We start from the raw sequence: 20,811 nt of genomic DNA, 5'->3' as shown, positions 1-20,811 counted from the left end.
GACCTCTGGCTCTTTCAGGTGACCAAGCATTTGAATGGGGTTTGTAAGCATCATACAATGGCTTGCTTGGTGGCAACATAGACCAACATAGAGATGGGGCAATTTGCATGGCTCTAAGAGACAGCTGGTGGCTCCACCATGCTGGACTGGGTGGGGAAAGCAGAAAATGCCATATTACCCTTATCACTGTCACAGCTTAAATTTTCAAGAAGTCCTTAGCATTTTAAGAATCTTTCCTGGTCAGAAAAGGCTTACAGATACACAATACAAACAGATTAAGACTGATACAGACCTTTAAATGGGTCACATTGTTGGATAAATGTATATAGGCTTGGGAGAGAGAAAAAAAAGAGTATAGAGAGTTGAAAAAAGTAAACTGTTTTAAAAAAATAAAACAAAATGATTAAAGGGACAGAGTACAGACAGTAATAGATTTAAAAAGTAAAAAACAATGAGCCACGTAAAGATGGAATATTCACAGGGAGTCTGGATTATGTATATTATTGTGTTCTTTGAATTTTTTTTTAAAAAAAAACAGAAGCACTACCATTTCGCTATTAAATTATACAAAAAGGGGAGGGGGCAGCTTCGGGACTTGGCCCCAGTCCTGGCCACACCCCTCCTGTCTAGGAGGAGGGAATCTGAGGGAGACCCAGGGATCAGGCAGGAGAGAGAAGGGCAAGTTGAGAGGCTAGGCATGCAGAGGGTAAGGACAGGCTTTGCAAGGGGTGAGGAAGGCAGGGAAGATCCAGGAATGCAAGGGGGCAAATGAGGGTCAATTGGGGAGTTCAGGTGAGGCAGATCAGGAGCTGGACCAATGGCAGTGAGGGTGGAGGAGCAATGTCTGGAGAGATGGAAATGAGGCTGGGTGGAAGAACCAGGTGTAAGGAGCCACCTGGAGAAATCGTCATTACGAGTTGGCACAGGTGGTCCTACAGCTTGGAGGTATACAAGTCCATATTTGGCATAGCCACGTGGGGTTGAGTGCCCTTGCCTGCACATGCACAACTGAGCCTTGGTTCCCTAGCCTATCGCGAACCACCGGGCACCAGCAGAATGGTATTCACCAATCAGGACAGTTTCCGAGTCCCTCCACCCTTTAAAAGCAGCTGCCTCTGGGTCTTTCTCTCTCTCTCTCACCTTTTCCCTCCCACCTTCTCCTGCTCCTTCCCTCTCTCATCCCCATTCCCCCTTCAACCGAGGGCTCCAATAAAGGCGTGATTTGGGAAGGATTCTCGATTTCGTGATTGCTTCTGCTTGCTGGCCAAGCAGCAGCGCCCCACCACTGGTGCCAGAAACCCGAGACCCCAGGACCCCGAGACGCCGGACAAGAAAAACCAGACAGAGAGCCGAGTATTCAGAACCCGACACGAAAAATCAAAGAAAAAGGATCCAAAGAAGGTAACCAAAGGGGGGAAGAAAAACCCCATAAGTTTAGTGCTGGAGGAGTTTTTGCAGGAGACAGCTGCTAGAGACTGGGGGCTGCAGTTCTGTAGGGAGGCAGACGTGTTTGGGGACTGCCTTCTCTGTTCTTAAAGAGCCACAGAATCATAACAGTTTGCTTTTTGAGGTGATCTCGCCTAATTTTGATGAGAGAGCTCAATGCCTGGCTCTCACATACATGTTTGAATGTTGGGCACAGGCGGCCGCGGAGCCGGTTCTGCTGGAGCACGCCGGAAAGGATTTGCTGGAGTCTGCCGAGGCATCTGCGGAAAGTTAGGTTGCCATAGTAACAAGGGCGAGCTAAGGTCTGGATGTTACGGAAGTGGTGGGAGTGCTAGGTTCCTAGCTGACTCCGGCGTCTCCCGGGCGGGGGCTTCGGGAGAAAGGCGCAAAAACACAGATGCCGGTCCGCGGAGAACTTGCCCTGACTGAGGCGGGCCGGTGGTGCTGAGGCGGCTGGGAGCGTGGCGGTGGTGGCGTGCGGTGCCAGATTCTATGGTGATATTCGAAATAATCATCAGTGTGGTAGTGGGACAAGGTCAGGACAGGCACCCTCTACTATGCTGCATAAGGACCTAGCTGGGGTCATTCCTGTGGACACCTGGGATCCCCTCTAGAGCAAAGTCTCTTACCAACCCTAAAATGGCTCCCTTAATGTAGATATCTTCTTCCCTGCTCCTATATCTGCCCTTCCTCCATCTCCACCCTCCCACTCCCCCAGACTCTCTCCAGTCTTTCCTTTCTCCCTTCTCTCTCCCCACTCCCCTTTCCCCAACACTACCTCTACCCTCACCCCTATATCCCCAAGTTTTGCCCGGCAATCTTGTTTGTTTCCAATTTCCAGGAGGATCTATATATGTTTTTCTTTGGCTTCACCTTGTTATTTGACTTTTCTAGGCTTGCAAACTATAGGCTTAATGTCCTTTGTTTATGGCTAGAGTCCACTAATGAGTGAGTACATACCATATTCATCTTTTTGGGTCTGGATTATCTCACTCAGGATAGTTTCTTCTATTTTCATCCATTTGCATGCAAAGTTCAAAATGTCATTATTTTTTATCGCTGAGTAGTACTCTAATGTGTATATATTCCACACTTTCTTTATCCATTCTTCCATTGAGGATTATCTAGGTTGTTTCCAGGATCTGGCTATTAGAAATAATGCTGCTATGAACATAGTTGAACAAATGCTTTTGTACTATGATTGGGCATCTCTTGGGTATATTCCCAAGAGTGGTATTGCTAGATACTGAGGTAGATTGATTCCCAACTTCTTGATAAACCACCACACTGATTTCCAAAGTGGTTGTACAAGTTTGAATCCCCACCAACAATGGATGGGTGTTCCCCTTACTCCACATCCTCTCCAGCATAAGCAATCATTGGTGTTTTGATTTTAGCTATTCTGACAGGTGTAAGAGAGTATCTCAAAGTTGGTTTGATTTGCATTTCCCTGATTGCTAAGAAGGTTGAAGATGATCTTGAGTGTCTTTTGGCCATTTCAACTTTGTCTGCTGGGAATTCTCTATTTAGTTCAGTACACCATTTTTTAATTGGGTTAATTAGAATTTTCATGTCCAACTTCTTGAATTCTTTATATATTTTGGAGATGAGACCTTTATCTGATGTGGGGTTGGTGAAGATCTTCTCCCGTTCAGTAGGTTCTCTTTTTGTCTTAATGACAGTGTCTTTTGCTTTACAGAAGCTTCTCAGTTTCAGGGGGTCCCATTTATTCACTGTTGCTCTTGTTGTCTGTGCTACTGGGATTATATGTAGGAATTGGTCTCCTGTGCTCATCTATTTCAATCTACTTCCCACTTTCTCTTCTATCAGGTTCAGTGTGGTCAGATTTATATTGAAGTCTTTAATTCATTTGGACTTGAGTTTTGTGCATAATGATAGATATGTATGTATTTTCATTCTTCTACAAATTGATATCCAGTTGTTCCTGCACCATTTGTTGAAGATGCTTTCTTTCTTCCATTGTATACTTTTAGCTCCCTTGTCAAAAATCAGGTGTTTATAGGTTTGTGGGTTAATATCTGGATCTTCGATTCAATTCTATTGGTCAACATCTCTATTTTTATGCCAGTACCAAGCTGTTTTTATTACTGTAGCTCTGTAATAGAGTTTGAAGTCAGAAATGGAAATGCCTCCAGAAGTTCCTTTATTGTATAGGATTGTTTTGGCTTTCCTGGGATTTTTGTTTATCCATATATAATTGATTATTTTTCTCTCAAGGTTGGTGAAGAATTTTGTTGGGATTTTGATAGGGATTGCATTGAATTTATAGATTGCCTTTGGTAGCACTGCCATTTTTACTATGTTGATCCTACCCATCCAAGAGCATGGAAGATCCTTCCATTTTCTGGTGGTCTCTTCAATTTCTTTCTTCAAAGCCTTAAAGTTCTTGTCAAATAGATCTTTCACTTCCTTGGTTAGTGTAACCCCAAAATACTTTATGCTCTTTGTGGCTATCGTGAAAGGTGAAGTTTCTCTGATTTCCCTCTCTAGTGCGGGAGATCTGTTAATTATGCCTTAATAAATGCTGATTGACCAGACAAGAAGTAGGTCAACAAGACAGGAAGTAGAGGTGGGGCAATGAGAACAGGAGCATTCTGGGATGCAGGAAGCTCCTTCCGCAGTCCAGTTCTACGGAGATCACTAAAGAGGCAAGATGTGAGCTGTCCCCATGAGAAAGGTACCAAGCCAAATGGCTAACATTGATAAGAATAATGGGTTAATATAAGCTACAAGAACTAATGAGATGCCTGAGTTAATGGGCCAATTAGTTTATATTCTTATAGAGTCCTCTGTGTGATTTTCTTTGGGGCTTGCCAGCTGTGGGGTACTGGGCACTCTGTCCTACCAACATGTGCTTCTCTATGCTGCTTTCCACCACTGTGGTGGAGTCTGTCTCTCTTCCATTCATGGAGTCTTGTTTCTGCAATGGCTGTACTATGGGCATAAGGTCCAAGACACATGAAAATCCTAGACCTGGATCTTTTACCAGCCCACTTCCTAACTTTCCATCAGTCTGCTGAGACAATTGGTAAGATTATCTTTGGCCTTTCCCATGAGCAAGATTCTCAGGTTCTCCCTAGCACTGCTCTCACTGAGCAGTGCATTTGTTTTTGGACCCAGGGCCCCTTGGACTTCTCGATCTTTTTAAGGTAAAACTGTTCCCTTTTAGCCTAGCACCCCTTGGGTAACTGCCTTTTCTTGGATCCCCTTATCTGTGGATGAATACATAATGGCTTGAGCAATTCTTTTAGTTTTCTGGCTCACCTATGGGAAATAGGCTTCTACTAATGGATGGTTAAATTTAAAGAGTTACACCATGAGGTCAGCCATGGCTGCCACCATTTTCTTTGAGCTTAACAAAGGGAGGAGCCACAAACTCATGAGGTTCTGCCCTTAGCCAAAGGGTACCAGCGGCAGGTTCTCCACATGAAGTTCCACCCCTAGCCATCTACATGACCTGTCACAGCTACTTTTAAGCCATCAGCTCTAACTTCTTATTGGCTAACTCTTACATATTAGTTTTACCCATCTCCATTAATCAGTATATCACCATGTGGCAGTGGCTTACCAGAGATTCTAACCAGAATCTATCTTAGGCAGAGGATCCATGGCTTCTCTCTTACTCTACCCTTCTTCCTCACAGCATTCAGTTCTGTTTTCTCTGCCTACCTAAGTTCCACCCTAACAACTAGGCCAAGGCAGTTTCTTTATTCATTAACCAATGAAAGCAACACATGGACAGAAGAACCTCATACACCAGGAATATGGCACTTAAATGATTAATTATTAGAAGACTTTCATAACAGAGTGACATATTGACTCTTAGCAAGCAGCAGTATAATTCCTCCAAAGAAGACAGAAAACAGATGGGCACAGAATATCATTCATCCACAATTCACTTCATCAAGTGAAAGCACTAACCACTGGGCAAAAACTGCCTTTTATCTAAACTGAATATCTCCAGATGTGGACAAAGAATCAAATGAAATTTACTTCCTTGCTCCTCGGACTGAGATAGGTTTGTGTTCCTACTGATTTTCTAATCCACAGGTTCTTCTAAAACCTGGACTAAACAGCAAAAGTCAAAAACAGTGCCGATGTCCCTACTGTCGATAACCACAGAGGAATAGCCCTAGATAGCCAATAGAGTAAATCCTCTGTTATCTTTTAATTAATAACTCAAGTAAAATTTTATCCTTCTCAAAGATCTCCAATGCAGTTTGACAGCTGAAAGGTTTTGTTTTGTCAGATTGAAAGGACCTCACCAAACAAATTTCAGTATAACTTCTTAAAATGTTCTAAATAAAAGATGTTTTAAGATATACAAATGCAAGTTATTAAGGTGTGTACCTGCAAGCCATGAAAGTATGAGGACAAATGAAAGTCATCAAATTTCTTTCTCACATTGCTTTTCATACTTTTCTTTAGTCATTCTCTAAAGATAATTGTCATTGTGGAAAACCATCTGTCATAATCATTCTGGTATAAATATGCTGCTGTTTATGCAGTGTATATGTCTAAAACTTGTGTTTCCACAAACTCAAAAATTTCTTGTGAATTCCAAGGAGCTGAATTGAAAAATCCAACTTAAAGAGGTCCAATACACTCTCAATTCCCTGGTCATGAATTTTTTTTTTCTTCCTAAACTCAACTTAATTCTCTGCTCTGCCACCATCTCGCCAGGTCCAAGAGACAATGGACAGTTCCATACCACAAGTCCTGGACAGAGTAAAGTGTCCAGCTACCCCAGGATATGACCAACACCAAGTTTTCTCAGGCCCTCCAAGAAAGACTTCTATACCCACAAATAAACAGAAAGCAGTCTTGAGAACCTGTCATCCCAATCTTCTCAACTTGCCATGCCTAACTCCATGCCTTTTTATTATAAGAGAAAAATGGGAATGTTGTAATCTACTACCCTCACCTGTCACCAGAGTACCCTGTCCTTTTAAGAGACAAGACTTATGCGCTACCAATCTCCCCCTTCCACCAAGGCAAGCAGATCTCCAGCTTCCTCTTCAGTTCACTCTCTCTATCTCTCCCTTTTCTGAAGAGGTAACTATTGCCTTTCTGCCTCTTCCCTTTCTCTCACTCTCCTCTCTCTTTTCTCTTTCTCTGTTCCTCCTTCTCTGTCCCCCCTTCTCTTCTCCCCTCCATAATCCCTTGGTCTTGTACTGTTCCCAATTCCCACTAAATAAACTCTATACCCAAGCCCTTTCTACATGGTGTATCTGTCTGTCTTCCACACAGCCTCAGGCCACCTACTGTAATTGCCCACCCATCAGGAGATTGCCAAAGCCTCAAGTAAATCACCACTTCCCCATATGGGAAAAGCCTCTTGTTACCTGCTTTAGGAATGATAACATTTTCTGCTTGAATATTGGAAACAGAATTAAATAAAGTCAACCATAGATCAAAAGGTAGAAACAGCAACCAATTGACAGGAAGTAAAAACAGTACTATTAAGAAAAAAACATAGCAATTAAGAGGAAGTAAAGAGGACAGAGAGATGGATAAACAAGATATAGAAGCAAGGTACATGCATTGGATGGGATTTTGTTTGAAGAGCTTAGTAGAAGGTAGGTGGTTTCTGGAATGTTAGCTGAGGAGGAAGCTCAGCTGGGTTTCTGCCTCCATGAACCAGCAGTCTTTCATTCCAGAATCTGACCCTCAAGTCTTTATTTGTAAAATTGAACAATTGACATTTTGTTACTTGGTGTTGCATCACATGGTATGGCCACACAGACTGAAAAATCACACCAGCTGTGGACAAACTGAGAAGCCATCAAATTTGAAAAACTACCTGAGAAGTCCTCAAGGATAGAGAAAAGTAATATTAAAAGGGATAATTGCTCCTACATTAAGGATGGGAAATATTATAATACAGGGTATAAGGATCCTGTACAGTGTTATTTTAGATGGTTGGAAAATAAAAACAGAAAATGAAAAGATAAATGACTTCACTGAGATTAGCATAATATCAATTATGATTGCTATCTGTCTGGTAATTAATATTTTACCTTTAGTAACTATAGTGTTTTGTGAAAAAGATGAAAAGTGATTGTGTAATTTGCCAAATATGAAATGCTTATTGATAAGATATAAGCTTTAAAAAGACTTAATAATGAACATAAGAAAAATACTCAGACACAGATAGAGGAATTTAGAGAAGAATCTAAACACAAGATGAAACTAAAGAGGGTCAGCTCAAAGTTGTCAGAAAGACAACCTTAATTTATCCAGTTACTGTATAAGAACTGCCAGTAGACAATAGACAAGGTTATAAAAATGTTAAGTGAAATCCTATAGAAACATTAGATTTGAGGAGAATAAAGGAAGTGTTCATTTCATATGGCATACATTTACCCTATGTAAAGAAGACATTAAATTCCTGGGCAACTCAGAACAAAATTATCCCAAAAGACTACAAAGATTGGCATCAGCAATATTGGAAGTGAATCCTCAGTTTCAATGAATAACATGGTGAAAAGAAGAAGCTAGGACTAAAGAACTATGAAATCAGGCTAGAGGTATTAATATTAACAAAAATCAGTTGCAAGGTGAGGGCCAATATGCTCAGTTACAAAGACAGCTTGAATTTAATGATAATATTTTGCTGCTATATCCTTTAGAGGTTTAAAATGCTTGGGGAAAGGTTGAATAATCAGAAAAGAGGTCACAGTCATTTACTAAAATTATACAAGGTTCAAAAGAAGCCTTCACTGATGTTTTAGAAAAATTGACTTCAGATGTAAATAGAATAGTATCAGTTTCAGAAGTCAGACAAATATTAATCAAATCTTTGATTTCTGAAAATAATAATTCAGAATACAAAAGAGTGATTAGAACTTTAAAGGCAAGATCAAAAATGGTAGATGAATAAATATCATAAATATAGCTTATATTGGATCACATATTTATGATACTTCTCTGATAGAAGTACTTCCTAAAATTTTAGAAAAAACTGCATGGTGTAGATAGTCCTTATGTCTATGTGTTGCTTATATTGTTTAATGAATAAATCTGTTTTGGCCAGTGGCTTAGAAATAGAACTAGGCAGAAAAACTAAACTGAGTGCTGGTAGAAAGAAGGTGGAGTCAGGGAGAAGCCATGGAGCCACCACCAGAATCAGCTATGCTGGAACCTTGCTGGTAGGCCATGAGTCTGATGGTAAAACATAAAATAATAGAAATGGGTTAAGAGATAAGAGTGAGTTAGAAATATGCATAAGCTAATAGGCCAAGCAGTGTAGTCATTAATACAGATTCTATGTGATTATTTTGGGACTGAGCAACTGGGAAAAGAACAAGCAGCCTCCTACTACAACTGCAGTGTCAGATGTGTTAATTGTGATAAGCAAGGTCATTTGAAAAGGGACTTAAGGTAAGGCATTCCTAGAGACAATGTGTTTTCTAGAGGTAATCCAAAAATAAGGCCCCAGAATTCCAAAGTATTCATAAGGTGTGGCAAAGCCCCACATTGGACTAAAGAATGCAGATCAACAAGGAACAGATAACTCTTTGCTATTGGTAAATGCCCTAAGGGGCTTTCTTAAATCTCAAATAACAAATTTTATTCACTTGCTGTCAGCATTAGAGAAACTCATCCACAGAACAATGAAAATATTGTATGTTGTTGAGAACAACACTGCTCTAGATGTAGTCAAGGACAGAACAGTTTCAGTACAGAAAACAAAAATATATAAGAGATCATAAAACAAGTATTTTGACAAACACCCATAAATGATCAGATACCAAAGCTAAAAATATAAATAAACACCATGTAATTGAAGGTATAGTGGACACAGAAACAGATGTAACAACAGCTTGACAAAAATCTTGGTATCTAGGCTAGCAGTCCTGACAAGAAACTACTAATACAATATTGAGAATCATTTATGAATCTTAATAGAAGAAACACATTTAGAAACCTGATAAGTTTAAACTCAATCAATAACAACATTTCCAGGATGGAAAGATGGCTTATCAATTAACAACATTTGCTGCTCTTCCAGAAGGACTGAGTTTACTTCTCATCACACACCTCAAGTAGCTCACAACCACCTATAATTCCAGCTCCATGGGCTTTTAGGCTGTCTATTAGCTTTGTGGGTATCCACACTCTGTTATTATACACCAACAGAGGACATATACAATATAAATAAATAAAAATAAATGGTTTCAAAAATTTAAAATAATATTTCAAAAGTGTTAATTCACCTACAGAATAATTTTTGTTCTGTTCTTTCAGAATCCTCCATAAGCAGAAGATCAATATGTAAAAAGAAGTGATTTATTCACTTTTTAGACAAATATATCAAAGTAAGTTAAGAGAGGAGTTTCTTTTTTTATCCCAGAGTACAATCCAAAAGATCACCATGAATGTAGAGGTCCAAAATTGTGAGCCTATTCCACCTTGTCTGAAGGTCAGAACATTTTAGCTTGCTCAAAGTTGTTGACAAGAACTGTGGTCCCACACCTTGTCCTAGGGTGTGATTACTTGGTGTTTTATACATCGAAATGGCCCATACATTTAGATCCACTCCTTACTGACCAAAAGTCAGAGAATTCAAGCATACTTCTGCTCCTTTTGAAATCGGAGTTTTGACCTAAGGAGTAGCTGCCTTTGGAATACTTGTTCTAGGGTTGGTTCACTGCCTAAACAAGAGAATGCTTTTCCCATTAATTAATGGCTTGATAACTCAAAGTACTGAAGTGAGTAACTGTTCTAGTTGTCCTTTGTATCACGTTAAAGCAGTCTTTTGCCATCTTCTCCCCTTGGTATTGGGGTAAGAATATGTATGTGCTGTGAGAACCTTCAGCCAATAATATTTAAGATACCAGCCCACTTGGGCATGGTCTCTTATACTGTAAATGCAGCTATAAAGCATGTGCTCTCTCTCTCTCTTGCTCCCAGCTCTCTTTTCTAGCTACAGGATTAAGTTGCTGTTCCCCATTCTAGCAGAGGCTTGTGATCTGTGAATCTATCCCTAAATAAATAACCCTTTATTATTCATAATTCTGAACTGGTGTGGAATTATTTTGTGACTTCTGCCTTCATTTGGCAACCAACTGTTTAAGAGTCTAATTCCCCCCCTGCACATCCTCCACTAGGCTCAGAGCATGCCAAGCTCAGCATGAGTCCTCTCTCAGCCCACCTTGGCCGAGGCCTGTGCACAGAGCCAGCAGTTCATTTGGATATAGAATTCTTGTGCAGTGGCTTTTCTTGCTATCCAGCTGTGGCTCTTTATTTTTTTTGTTATAGAAAAACTTAGAGCAGCTTCAAGTCCACACACACCCCACCACTTACCTTCCACCGGTACACACCATGGAAACTCAGGTGAGATGCAGGCTTCCAGGTCTGAGCCAGCTGTTCTGCAGCTTTTAACAATGTGTCTGCATTTGCTATTCCACTGCTCTAGAGACATCCATAGAGCACACAGGCTGTGATTTATATACATAACTGTTTTTAATCTCAGCATATCTTTCAGCTTTTCATTCTAAAATCAGATTCAAACCAACCATGCAACTCCAAATCACCACTAGACCCAACTGGGTTTGTTTTGTAGGTGACCCATGACATCTACTGGCAGGTAACAGATATTGCACCTACTCCAGCTCAAAATCAACCATAGGTAAGGTATATAACTTGAAATACTTTATAATTTAAAAGGGCAATATGTCAGACCACCAAACCATCCAGGGTTTCAATAGACTCTTAACTTACACTGTGTACAAGGTTTTTACAGGATTTATATGATTTCCCTCCTACATCATTATTTTTGATTCTGGGAATTAGTCTTGTCCTCAATATTTTTTCTTAAAAATATGGTTTAATAATAGGGCTAAGAGGTGCTTTTAGAAATGGTACAGTCTTTACAGACTGATAACAAGCTTCTCAAAAAAGAGGTTGGAACTCTGAAGAAGGGTTTGAACAATTTAACTAACAAAACTCAGTCAAATGAGGTACTTTTAGAAATGGTACAAACTGACAATAATTTATTAAAAGGAAAATTCAGCACTATGGAGAATGATACAGTTGATTTGGCACATAAACCCAGTCAATGACATTGGGTGCTGAAATATTATTTGAGAGAATCTATACTGTTGGATATATTAATCAGACTCTGTCAAAGGATTATGACAGACAGACTGATAGAATGTCTCTCCAGGAAGGTAATAAGCATGCAATGAAGATTATGTCGAAGGATGAAACATTATCTCTACTGACTAGACTTCAGACCTTGGAATCCTCAATGAGGAAATGAGAACAGAACACTGAACAGAAGATCCAGACTTTACAAAAGGCAGTGTTAAATAGATTTGAAAAGATTGAGGAACTTATCGAATTTGATGACCAGGGACAAATGATACAAAGACAAAATTTAGCCTCATCAGTACATAAAAACCTCTGGGAAAGCTTCCCCACAGTTCCTCCTGCCTTTCCAGTGATAACATCAGAAAGAATAGCTGGCTCCAAGTACCTTACAGTTGCAAAGAATATTCATGGAAGCCCATATGCATGATTGATCTAAAGGAAATTAAACAAGCAATTGTAGCTTACAGACTACATTCATACTTTGTTAGGGAAATGGTCAAAATGTAGACTTCCAGTAACAAAGCAACACCATAAGACTGGAATCAGTTAATCTCAGTGGTCCTAGAAAGTGGACCACAGTTGCTTTGGAGATGCTTTTGTAAGGAAGATGCTAAAACTTTGGAGCAACAAGAAAAAGCAAAAGGACTTGAGATTTCCCTAGATCAAATTCTAGACAAAGGACTTTACTCTGATTCTCAGGATCAAGCTTTTTATGATTACCATACCTTGTCCCTATGTAGCACAGCAGCTTTAAAGGCTTGGGACAGGATTCAGGAATCAGAAATAGAGCTGAATTATGTCTTAAGGTTTAACAGCATCAAAAAGAGCCTTTTAGTGACTTTTTACAAAGACTAACTAGTACAAATAGCAGTAACTGACTCAGAAGATGGACATATAATAATTGAATCTTTGGCTTATGAGAATGCCAACTTAGAATTCAAAAGGATCCTTGGGCCTTTACAGATCAGATCAGCACCCATGGATGAATGGATCTTGCGTATTATGAATGTTGAGACACTTGACTATGGTACTGAAGCTTGAGTAGGAGACGCAATTTCCAATGCAAAGAGAAGACCTCAAAATGCCAAATATTTTAATTGTGGCAGAATGGGACATCTGAGAAGAGATTGTAGACAAGGGATTCCTAGGAATAATGTTTGCTCTGAAAATGGCAGGAATAGGAGGATTCAGTCTTCAGGTGTATGTAGGAGGTATGGCAAAGGCAGCAATGGACCAATGAATGTAATTCAACAAAAGATAGACAAGGCAACTCAATACCATCAGTAAGCACCATCATAGGCCCCCATGATGAACATAGTTCAGTCATTCCCAATTACTGTGGAGAATGTGTCTCACCAGGAAAATTTTAAAAATCCAGTAATCAATGTAAAAAAAAATACTAGTCTCAATGATGGAATAAATGTGGAAGATGAGTCAAAAACTCCAGTAGAACACAGAAAACATATATTCTGGCATATTTCTATAAATGATCAAAGACCAAAGCTAAGAGTGTATACAAATGGTGTTTATATTGAAGGCTTACTAGACACGGGTGTGGATGTATGTATCATTACTCCAGAATCTTGGCATCCAAATTGACTTCTTCAATCCCATACATGTCTGCTAGGTCCTCAAGCACAAGGGTAATGCATAAATTGATCAATTATTGATTGGAAGTGTGTGGCAGCCCTCTGAATTTTATAAAAAATATTATGTCAGTAGCGAAGGTTTAAAGAAAGAGTTTTAGATGGCAACAAGCTAAAAAGATTATAAAAAGATGTCCTACTTGCTCTTTCTATAACCAAACATCATTGCCTGCAGGGAGTAACCCTAAGGGTACTCAAAGAAATAAAATCTGGCAGATGGATGTGATCCATTTTGCATAATTTGGTAAATTAAAATATGTACACCTCACCATAGATTCATGCTCAGGTTTTCAATGGGCAACTGCCTCAAACTCAGAAAAGTCTGATTCAGTAATCATGCATTTATTAGAAGTTATGGCCATCATGACCACTCCTGCACAAATAAAGACAGATAATGGTCCAGCATATGTATCTAAAAAAATAAAATGGTTTTTTTTGCTTATTATAATATAAAGAACATTATAGGTATACCAAATAATCCTACAGGTTAGGCAGTTATATAAAGGTCAAATTGTACTATAAAAGATATGCTGAACAAACAGAAAGGGATGGAAAATACCCCCAGAAATAGACTACATAGTGCTTTACTAATCTTGAATTTTCTTAACACTGATAAGAAAGGAACAAAAGCAGCAGAGAGGCATTGGATAACAGAAAAAACTTCTGAATTGAATCAACCAGTGTATTTCAAGGATATCTTGAAAATGGAAGCCAGGAGACGTGCTACATTGGAGAAGGGTTTTCACTCTTGTTCCCACAGGAGAAGAAAAACTATGGATACCATTAAAATTAATAAATATTCATTTTGTAAAGGAGAAACCTATTGAAAAAGAGAAATGACAGCTCATCCACAACAGTGACAACCATACAGGACACAAAGAAAAAGACTGTCAAATCTTGCCAAGAGACTGTAAGATGTTTCTGAAAAATTTCTTGCCTCTGAAAATGGTCTGTCAGTTACATGATGCCTTAGCCAAAGTTGGTTGCTTCAACATTGCAAGTGAGACTTTGGGTGATGGTTCAGGTAGCAAATTGTCTCCATCATACATTGCTCACTTTGGAAGCTGCTTGATTGTACTTCCTGACTGCTCAAGTAATATTATCTCTCTTCTCAGCACTTTGATGGGGTTGAAGATTAGATAGTTGTAGTTTGTACTCTTATGATCTAGCCAAACCATTTCCAATATAAGACTTAGACTTCATAGGATAGAATGTTTATTCAAACATTTCCCATACATTTCTTGTTTAATATTGTTTATGTTGGCTGTAGTTCTAATTATACTTGATATCTGTTCCTAGTGTATATAGTTTTGTATTGGGTCTGGAACTCTATTATTTAAACAAAAGGAGGAGGTACTGTGGAAGCACCTTCATCCAAAAGTAATTAAGACACCAGCCCACTTGGGCATGGTTTCTTATACTGAAATGCAACTGTAAAGCAGGTGCACTCTCTCTTGTTTCTGATTCTCTTTTCTGGCTGTGAAATTCAGTTGCTGCTCCCCATTACAGCAGAGGATTGCAATCTGTGAGTCTACCCCTAAATAAATAACACTTTATTATTCGTAATTCTGAACTAGTGTGGGATTATTTTGTGACTTCTACCTTCATGAATGAAAAATAAACATGAATATATTCAGAACTCAGAAATTAGAAAACTTCAGCATTCATTATCCACTGAGTTGCTCTCCAAATTTTATGTCTCTGTGATTCTTTCTTATCTCTGTCCCTCATACCTAACACTTCTAACCCTCATACCCCTACCCTGGAATGTGTGACCCTGCTGTGGCTAGGGTCACACCAAAATTTACCCCATAAGGTGTTTCCTGAAGTATGGCAGCCCGACATGGTGTGGTCCTTAAGACCTGAAGCAAGTTGTCACTAAAACAACACTAAAACAAGTAATTATAAAATTCCTCTAACACTATAAAGGAAATGTTGCTGTAAAGATGAGAAAAGAAAGAGCCTAGTTTAAGAGGCAAGGAATTAAAATCATCTCAAAGACACATCTCAAAAAAAAGGTCTCATTTGACCCTATGATCTAAAAACAGCATCCAGATAAAGGTTTAAGGAGGAAAATCCTTTCAGATTTTAAACCCTAACAATGGATAAAGCTGAACTGTTTGAAAAGAAAAAGTAGTTGATTGGCTGAAAGTGTTGAGAAGAGTGCGAGACAAGTGAGGTGGGAGGGTTTGGAAGGCAATCACTCCTAAAATTAAACACATGTACAACTTACGTGTGAACCTTTGAAGCTGTATTTATCTAACTGCTGTGACTTGGGCTAATATCTATTTATTCTTCTGAAATTGTGTGTTGGTTAAAATTCTCTAAAGGACAAGAGGAAACAAAGAAGAGGTTTTTAATTCTTGTTGAAATGAGAATAGACTCTTAAATAACATCTACACTTGTTTAAAATTCTACTGTGACCCCACATTACATTAAACTATTTCACAAGAACAACCCACCTAATGTACAATTATGACTCCAGAGGGATAGAAGTACCTCATGGCAAGGAACCATAACAGCAAGCAGAAGATGTGGTAACTGGGGCAGGAAGATGAGATTTCACATCCTCAATCAAAACACAAAGCAAAGACTGAACTGGAAGTAGGTAAGGCTTTTAACTGTTAATGCCCAGTGCAGTGATGCACTTCCTTGATTAAGAATGTACCCCTAATCCTCACCAAACAGAGTCTTCAGCTGTAACCCAAATGTTTAAATTCCTGAGCCTAGGAGGGACAGTTCTCAATCAAAATACCACAACTTTATTTTGTTTTTAATGTATATCTTGAATTTTATTAATCCCAATTTATAGTGATGTCATACCTTAAATTTTTCTACATTCTTTTCATTTATTAATTTGTTTGTGGGTAGGGAAGTACAGGAAAAGAGGGCACAGACAGCTTGCAAAAGATGGTTCTCTGTCTTTGTTCCAGGGATCAAAACATCTTGTCAAGCTTGGAGGTAAACATCACCTTCCACTGGGGCATCTACCTGGCTCCACTTTAAAGATTTTAATCTAAGGTAATTTTGAAAATTAATACCCTTTTGCTCTGAGGACACGTGAGTAAATGAATACTGGACCAAATTTCTTTTGAGAACATCTGATAATGCATCCGTCCTTGATGTGTGTGTGTGTGTGTGTGTGTGTGTGTGTGTGTGTGTGTGTGTACTCTACCTTGGAGTTGAATTGAGGCTCTCCTACAGACTAGGTAAGCTTTGTACTACTGACATAAAACCACATCTCTAAAAGGGCCTTTAGATGGTCTAGATTTCTCAAATACTTGTTTTTAATCAAGTAGTCCATGACCGGTTTTGAATTATGAGGGAAAAAAATGTTCCAACCATCTTTGCTACATGATTTTTAATAACCTCATTAAATTTATCAGTGCACTAAACAAAATGATCAACTGTTTGACAAGAGTAATTTAAAAAATTATTGAATATAAGAGATGATACATTAATGAGAAGTAGTATTTTGAAAACAGCATGTTTCAAAAAAAAAAAACAGTTTACAACCCCTAGATAGATACAGACATATGCTGATGTCTTGCACTAAGAAAGAATAATTATTTCAATGACACAAACAAGATATTTATTTTCAGTTCTAAATACCTCCACCATTGAAACATAAATTCTATGAAACTGAATAGTGTCTCAGGAATGGGAAAGTTTTAACACTCTTTGCAGATATGTGAGAAATATACACTTGGTTTGATTGAGTTATAAGAGAAAATACTGATTGAAAATGAAAGCATCTTTAAAGTTTAGTGTGGTAGGGTCACCATAATCTTCACTGGGATAGTCTCTTTTTTCTTTCCTTTGGTTTTTCAAGACATGGTTTCTCTGTAGCTTTGAGATCTCTGGGATAATCTTAAGTACTAACCCAGTGTTCTGAAAATGCTATCAGTAAATATTTTTATCATGAGTAAAATAATTTTTGAGGTTCTTCGGGATAAGAAAAGAGTTCCAATAGTTCCTTTTATGATTTAAAAGAACCAAATGCATACTGTCCATGAGCTTGCGTAGGTCAATAGAAACCTCATTATAGCTTCGTTTTCAGTTCTCTGTCATTTTCAACCATAGAATTTCTGTGCACATCCATGTGCTCACTTTCCTTCTCTGTGAGTTTCATCTCTGCACATTCATTCTCTGGAGAGTCAGTTTCCCCAGGGAGTTGGGCCCTCCTCATAAGTATTAAAATGAAGATTGCTGGGAGGTAGCTTGATCCTCTTAGAGCTGCTGACAACCCAAGGTAAAGGCGCCTGTTGAAAACAATTAATCTGTATTAAATCTTACTTTGTTCAGGGAAAGAAGTTTGTATATCCTCACAGATCATTTAAAATCAGGAGATTATTTTGCCCACATACTTTATGTAATCTACTTTGCTGAATTATTAATCCTGTTTGTTAAAATGTTGAAAATTTTCCAACATAAAAGTATAAATGAATTTCTTAAGGTTGGTGATGGCTAGTTTCCCTTGTCAACTTGACTAGACTTAGGATCGTTATAAAAATGCATATCTGAGTATGCCTTTGAGATGTTTTCAGAAAGGTTTAGCTTAGGATGAAGTTACACCAAGAATGTAGATACCATATGCTGGACTTCTAGGACTCAGTGCTTCCTGACAGAGCATGCGATATGACCAACATCCTCAAACTCCACCACCATGCTTCCTCTGCCATAACCTCACACTCAGACCCATGCCACCTCGGTCATTATCTCCTGTCCTCTTAAATATTCTGCCAAATATCCTATATCAGGTTAAGGAACTTTTGTGTTCTGTTTGCTCAAATTTTGATGTATAAAGTGTATCAATTATCTTTAAGTCACCTTTCATTATTTTTCCCTATTCAGCACTTGTATGCTATTTTATGCCAAGAAATTTTTTTGATATTGAAACACTTGTATGTCAATAAGTACAATGACTCACTTTTATATATTAGTAGATTGAATTTGATAATTTTTGACAATGTTAAACGTAGAGTTTTCTTTATGAACTATGTGCATGTGTTGGGTGTCTATGGTATTCATGAATTATGGAATTGAAGTGACAGGAAGTTGGGAGTTACACAACACGAATTAAGGGAAGTGAACTTGTCTGCTCTCAAAGAGCAGCATGTGCTCTTAACTCCTGAGCCATCTCTTTAGACCCAAATTATTTTTTTGTTTCTTGAACTTGTTCAGTTAAAGCATGAAGACTATAAAAGCTTCCTGAAATGAATTGGGTAATTTCCCCTTTCATTACTTCTGAGAATAACCTTTATACTGTTACAAGTGTCTGTACTTTATAAATTTGATAAAATATGCTTTAAGGTTTCTGGACTTAATGTGTTTAGGAAATAGGTATCTTGACATATACTTATTTCTAAATAATCTGAAAACTCCCTTCATGTTCTCAACATACATAAAATCTGGTGTGATGGATAATGCTGTCAACTTCATACAATCCAGAATCTCGTGGGAAAGAAGTTTTAGTGAGGGCCTGTGTGGATTATCTTGACCTCTGAACATTTTTGTGGGAGATATTTTGATTACATTAACTGTGGTGAGAAGACCTACCACTCAGTGGGTGGCACCATTCCTTAGGCAGGAAATCCTGAACTACATACAAGTAGAGAACATGATCATGCTTTACTTCTGCAACAGGAAAGTATAAAGACATTATATATGTGATGATGCTTAAGACTTCAGATACAAGTCTAGAAGTACAACTGAAATTTTTCTAGATGAATAATAGATTAACAAATATCTTAGTTTATGTTTCTGTCACTGTTATAAAAGACCCTAATAAAATCAATTTGAGGAAGAAGAGGTGAATTTGCTCAAGTTCTGGGTTAAAGTCCAGCATTCTGGGTATGTCAAGACAACTGGAAGTTTAACCCACACAGATACACAGACAGAAGTAGTTGACTTCTTCCACTCTGGTACTATAGTTATACCAGGCTGTGAATGGGAGAGCAGCCACCCCCAGTCATACACACACTTCGGAACAGGGCAACGGCCAGCACTTTTCTTTCCCAGAACTTTTCAGTATTCTCCTCACCCAGAATCAGAGCAGAACTGGGTCCTACCTAGAAAACGCCTAAATTCCTTTTGACCAATGAGTTTTCAGGAGCAAGAACGAGAACAGTGCAGTCTGTAGCAAACAAAGTTTCTCTGTGAGCTTTCTTGGGCCTTAGGCCCTAGAGAGCCAAAAAGGTAACAGCTAAAGTCTGTTTTAAGATCAGCCTAGCAAGACGCCTGGACTTGGAACAGCAGTGAACCCACAGTTACCCCACGATACTGTTAGCGACTGGTGCCTGTGTAGCACTGAGAGTGGTGGGAACCAAGCAGGAACTGCTTTTAGTCTACTCAGCAGCATGAAAGCACATAACTGGATGCACCCAGATCCCCGAGGGCAGGCTCTTCAGTCTGCTGGTTCTTGAGGGTAATGGCCTCAGTTATTTCTATGTGTGGTAACTTTCTCCCCATTTGTGACACTTTCAGCTGGCTTGTACCACAATCCCTCTGCTGAGCCACGTTCTGTTTATGAGGCAGACAACCACTATGTGCAATGAAGCATCTACGGGTTCCCAAAGATGAGACCATCAGTCAGATTCAGGTATAAGGTTCCTTCTCAAGATAGTCCCTGGCTACGGCACCCGATGTGTTCTACTAAACTGCAAGGGTAACACACAGATCAGGCTCTTTTTATATCAGGCTGCATGAGAAGGCTATGAACTTTCCAGGAGCTAAAATGTCAGGATCCATGCTGCTTAAATGCTCTGGGACTATCATCCTGACCCTGAAAGAAAGAGTCTCCTCACTGTCCTTAGGTAGGAGCTGAGAGATTTTTTCCCACCTACTGTGTTATTGTCCCTGACCTCCAGATCTTGCTGTCTTGTTTATCTCCAGTGTTCTGCCATGCTAGCACAGTTCAAGATGCAGCTCTTCCCCTACTGTTCCGCGGCATCTACTCAGAAACACTGCTCCTTCTGAAGTATTTTGGAGTGTTAGATTAGAAAACCCACTCACGCTTATATGCATCAAGCACTTTAGAAATAATGGGGAAATATTAAAATATATAGCTAAGAAAATTATACCATCCATATGCATTTTGAAAATGAAGCCAAACGAAACTTATTGCATAATAAAATATTAGATATGGATAAAAAATTAAGTACTACAAAAGTAAGTCACAAAAATTAACTTTACCTCAAATTATTTATATCATACATCCTGCATGCCCCAGGCTCACCACATTTCAGAGTTCCCCAATGTATACAGGTTCGGTCTACTAAAGCGCCAAAATAAATAGGTGCCGGAATGCCAGCTGAAATGAAGAGAAAAACATCCCATTGCAAGGATGAGAGAAAAGAGAGAGAAGTGTTGTTTTATTTGGAAGTACTTCAATTTCCCTATTAAATAAAAAATATAACAAAATAAGAACCAATGGCTCTGTACTTTTAGAAATTATAAGTTAATGCAAAGTTTCTAGACCACAACAAATAAAACTATATGAATGATGCTAATAAAGTATTCATTGTATTCATAACCATGGACCTCATGTATTTTCTTTCATGACGTGCACTGTATTTTTTTACACATTTAACTACCAAAA

The 20,811-nt window shown here is 38.7% G+C and overlaps 1 protein-coding gene and 1 long non-coding RNA gene across 6 annotated transcripts in view; one reads left to right on the top strand and one right to left on the bottom strand.

Annotated features, from left to right (window-relative positions):
• The first annotated feature begins 1,119 nt into the window (after positions 1 to 1,119).
• Positions 1,120 to 20,745, top strand: LOC148122537 (uncharacterized). The gene is made up of 4 exons (XR_015737408.1): positions 1,120 to 1,401; positions 15,699 to 15,819; positions 16,145 to 16,232; positions 19,698 to 20,745. It is a non-coding gene; the product is annotated as an uncharacterized LOC148122537 (long non-coding RNA).
• The window catches only part of LOC125399188 (solute carrier organic anion transporter family member 1A5-like), a 70,456-nt gene continuing 66,202 nt past the window's right edge, over positions 16,558 to 20,811 (bottom strand). For all 5 annotated transcript variants that reach the window (XM_087903980.1, XM_087903981.1, XM_087903982.1 and 2 more), the window contains 2 exons: positions 20,406 to 20,523; positions 16,558 to 17,473 (listed from right to left, as the gene is read on the bottom strand). In XM_087903980.1, coding sequence (XP_087760106.1) covers positions 17,254 to 17,473; positions 20,406 to 20,523 — 338 coding nt within the window. In that variant the 3' untranslated portion in view covers positions 16,558 to 17,253. The remainder of the gene's footprint in view (positions 17,474 to 20,405; positions 20,524 to 20,811) is intronic.

Source organism: Myodes glareolus, chromosome 3 (genome assembly GCF_982192425.1).
Source record: "Myodes glareolus chromosome 3, mMyoGla1.1, whole genome shotgun sequence".
Classification (NCBI taxonomy): Eukaryota; Metazoa; Chordata; class Mammalia; order Rodentia; family Cricetidae; genus Myodes; species Myodes glareolus.
Note: the sequence above shows the minus strand (reverse complement) of the source record. Positions and strands in the feature narration are given on the sequence as shown.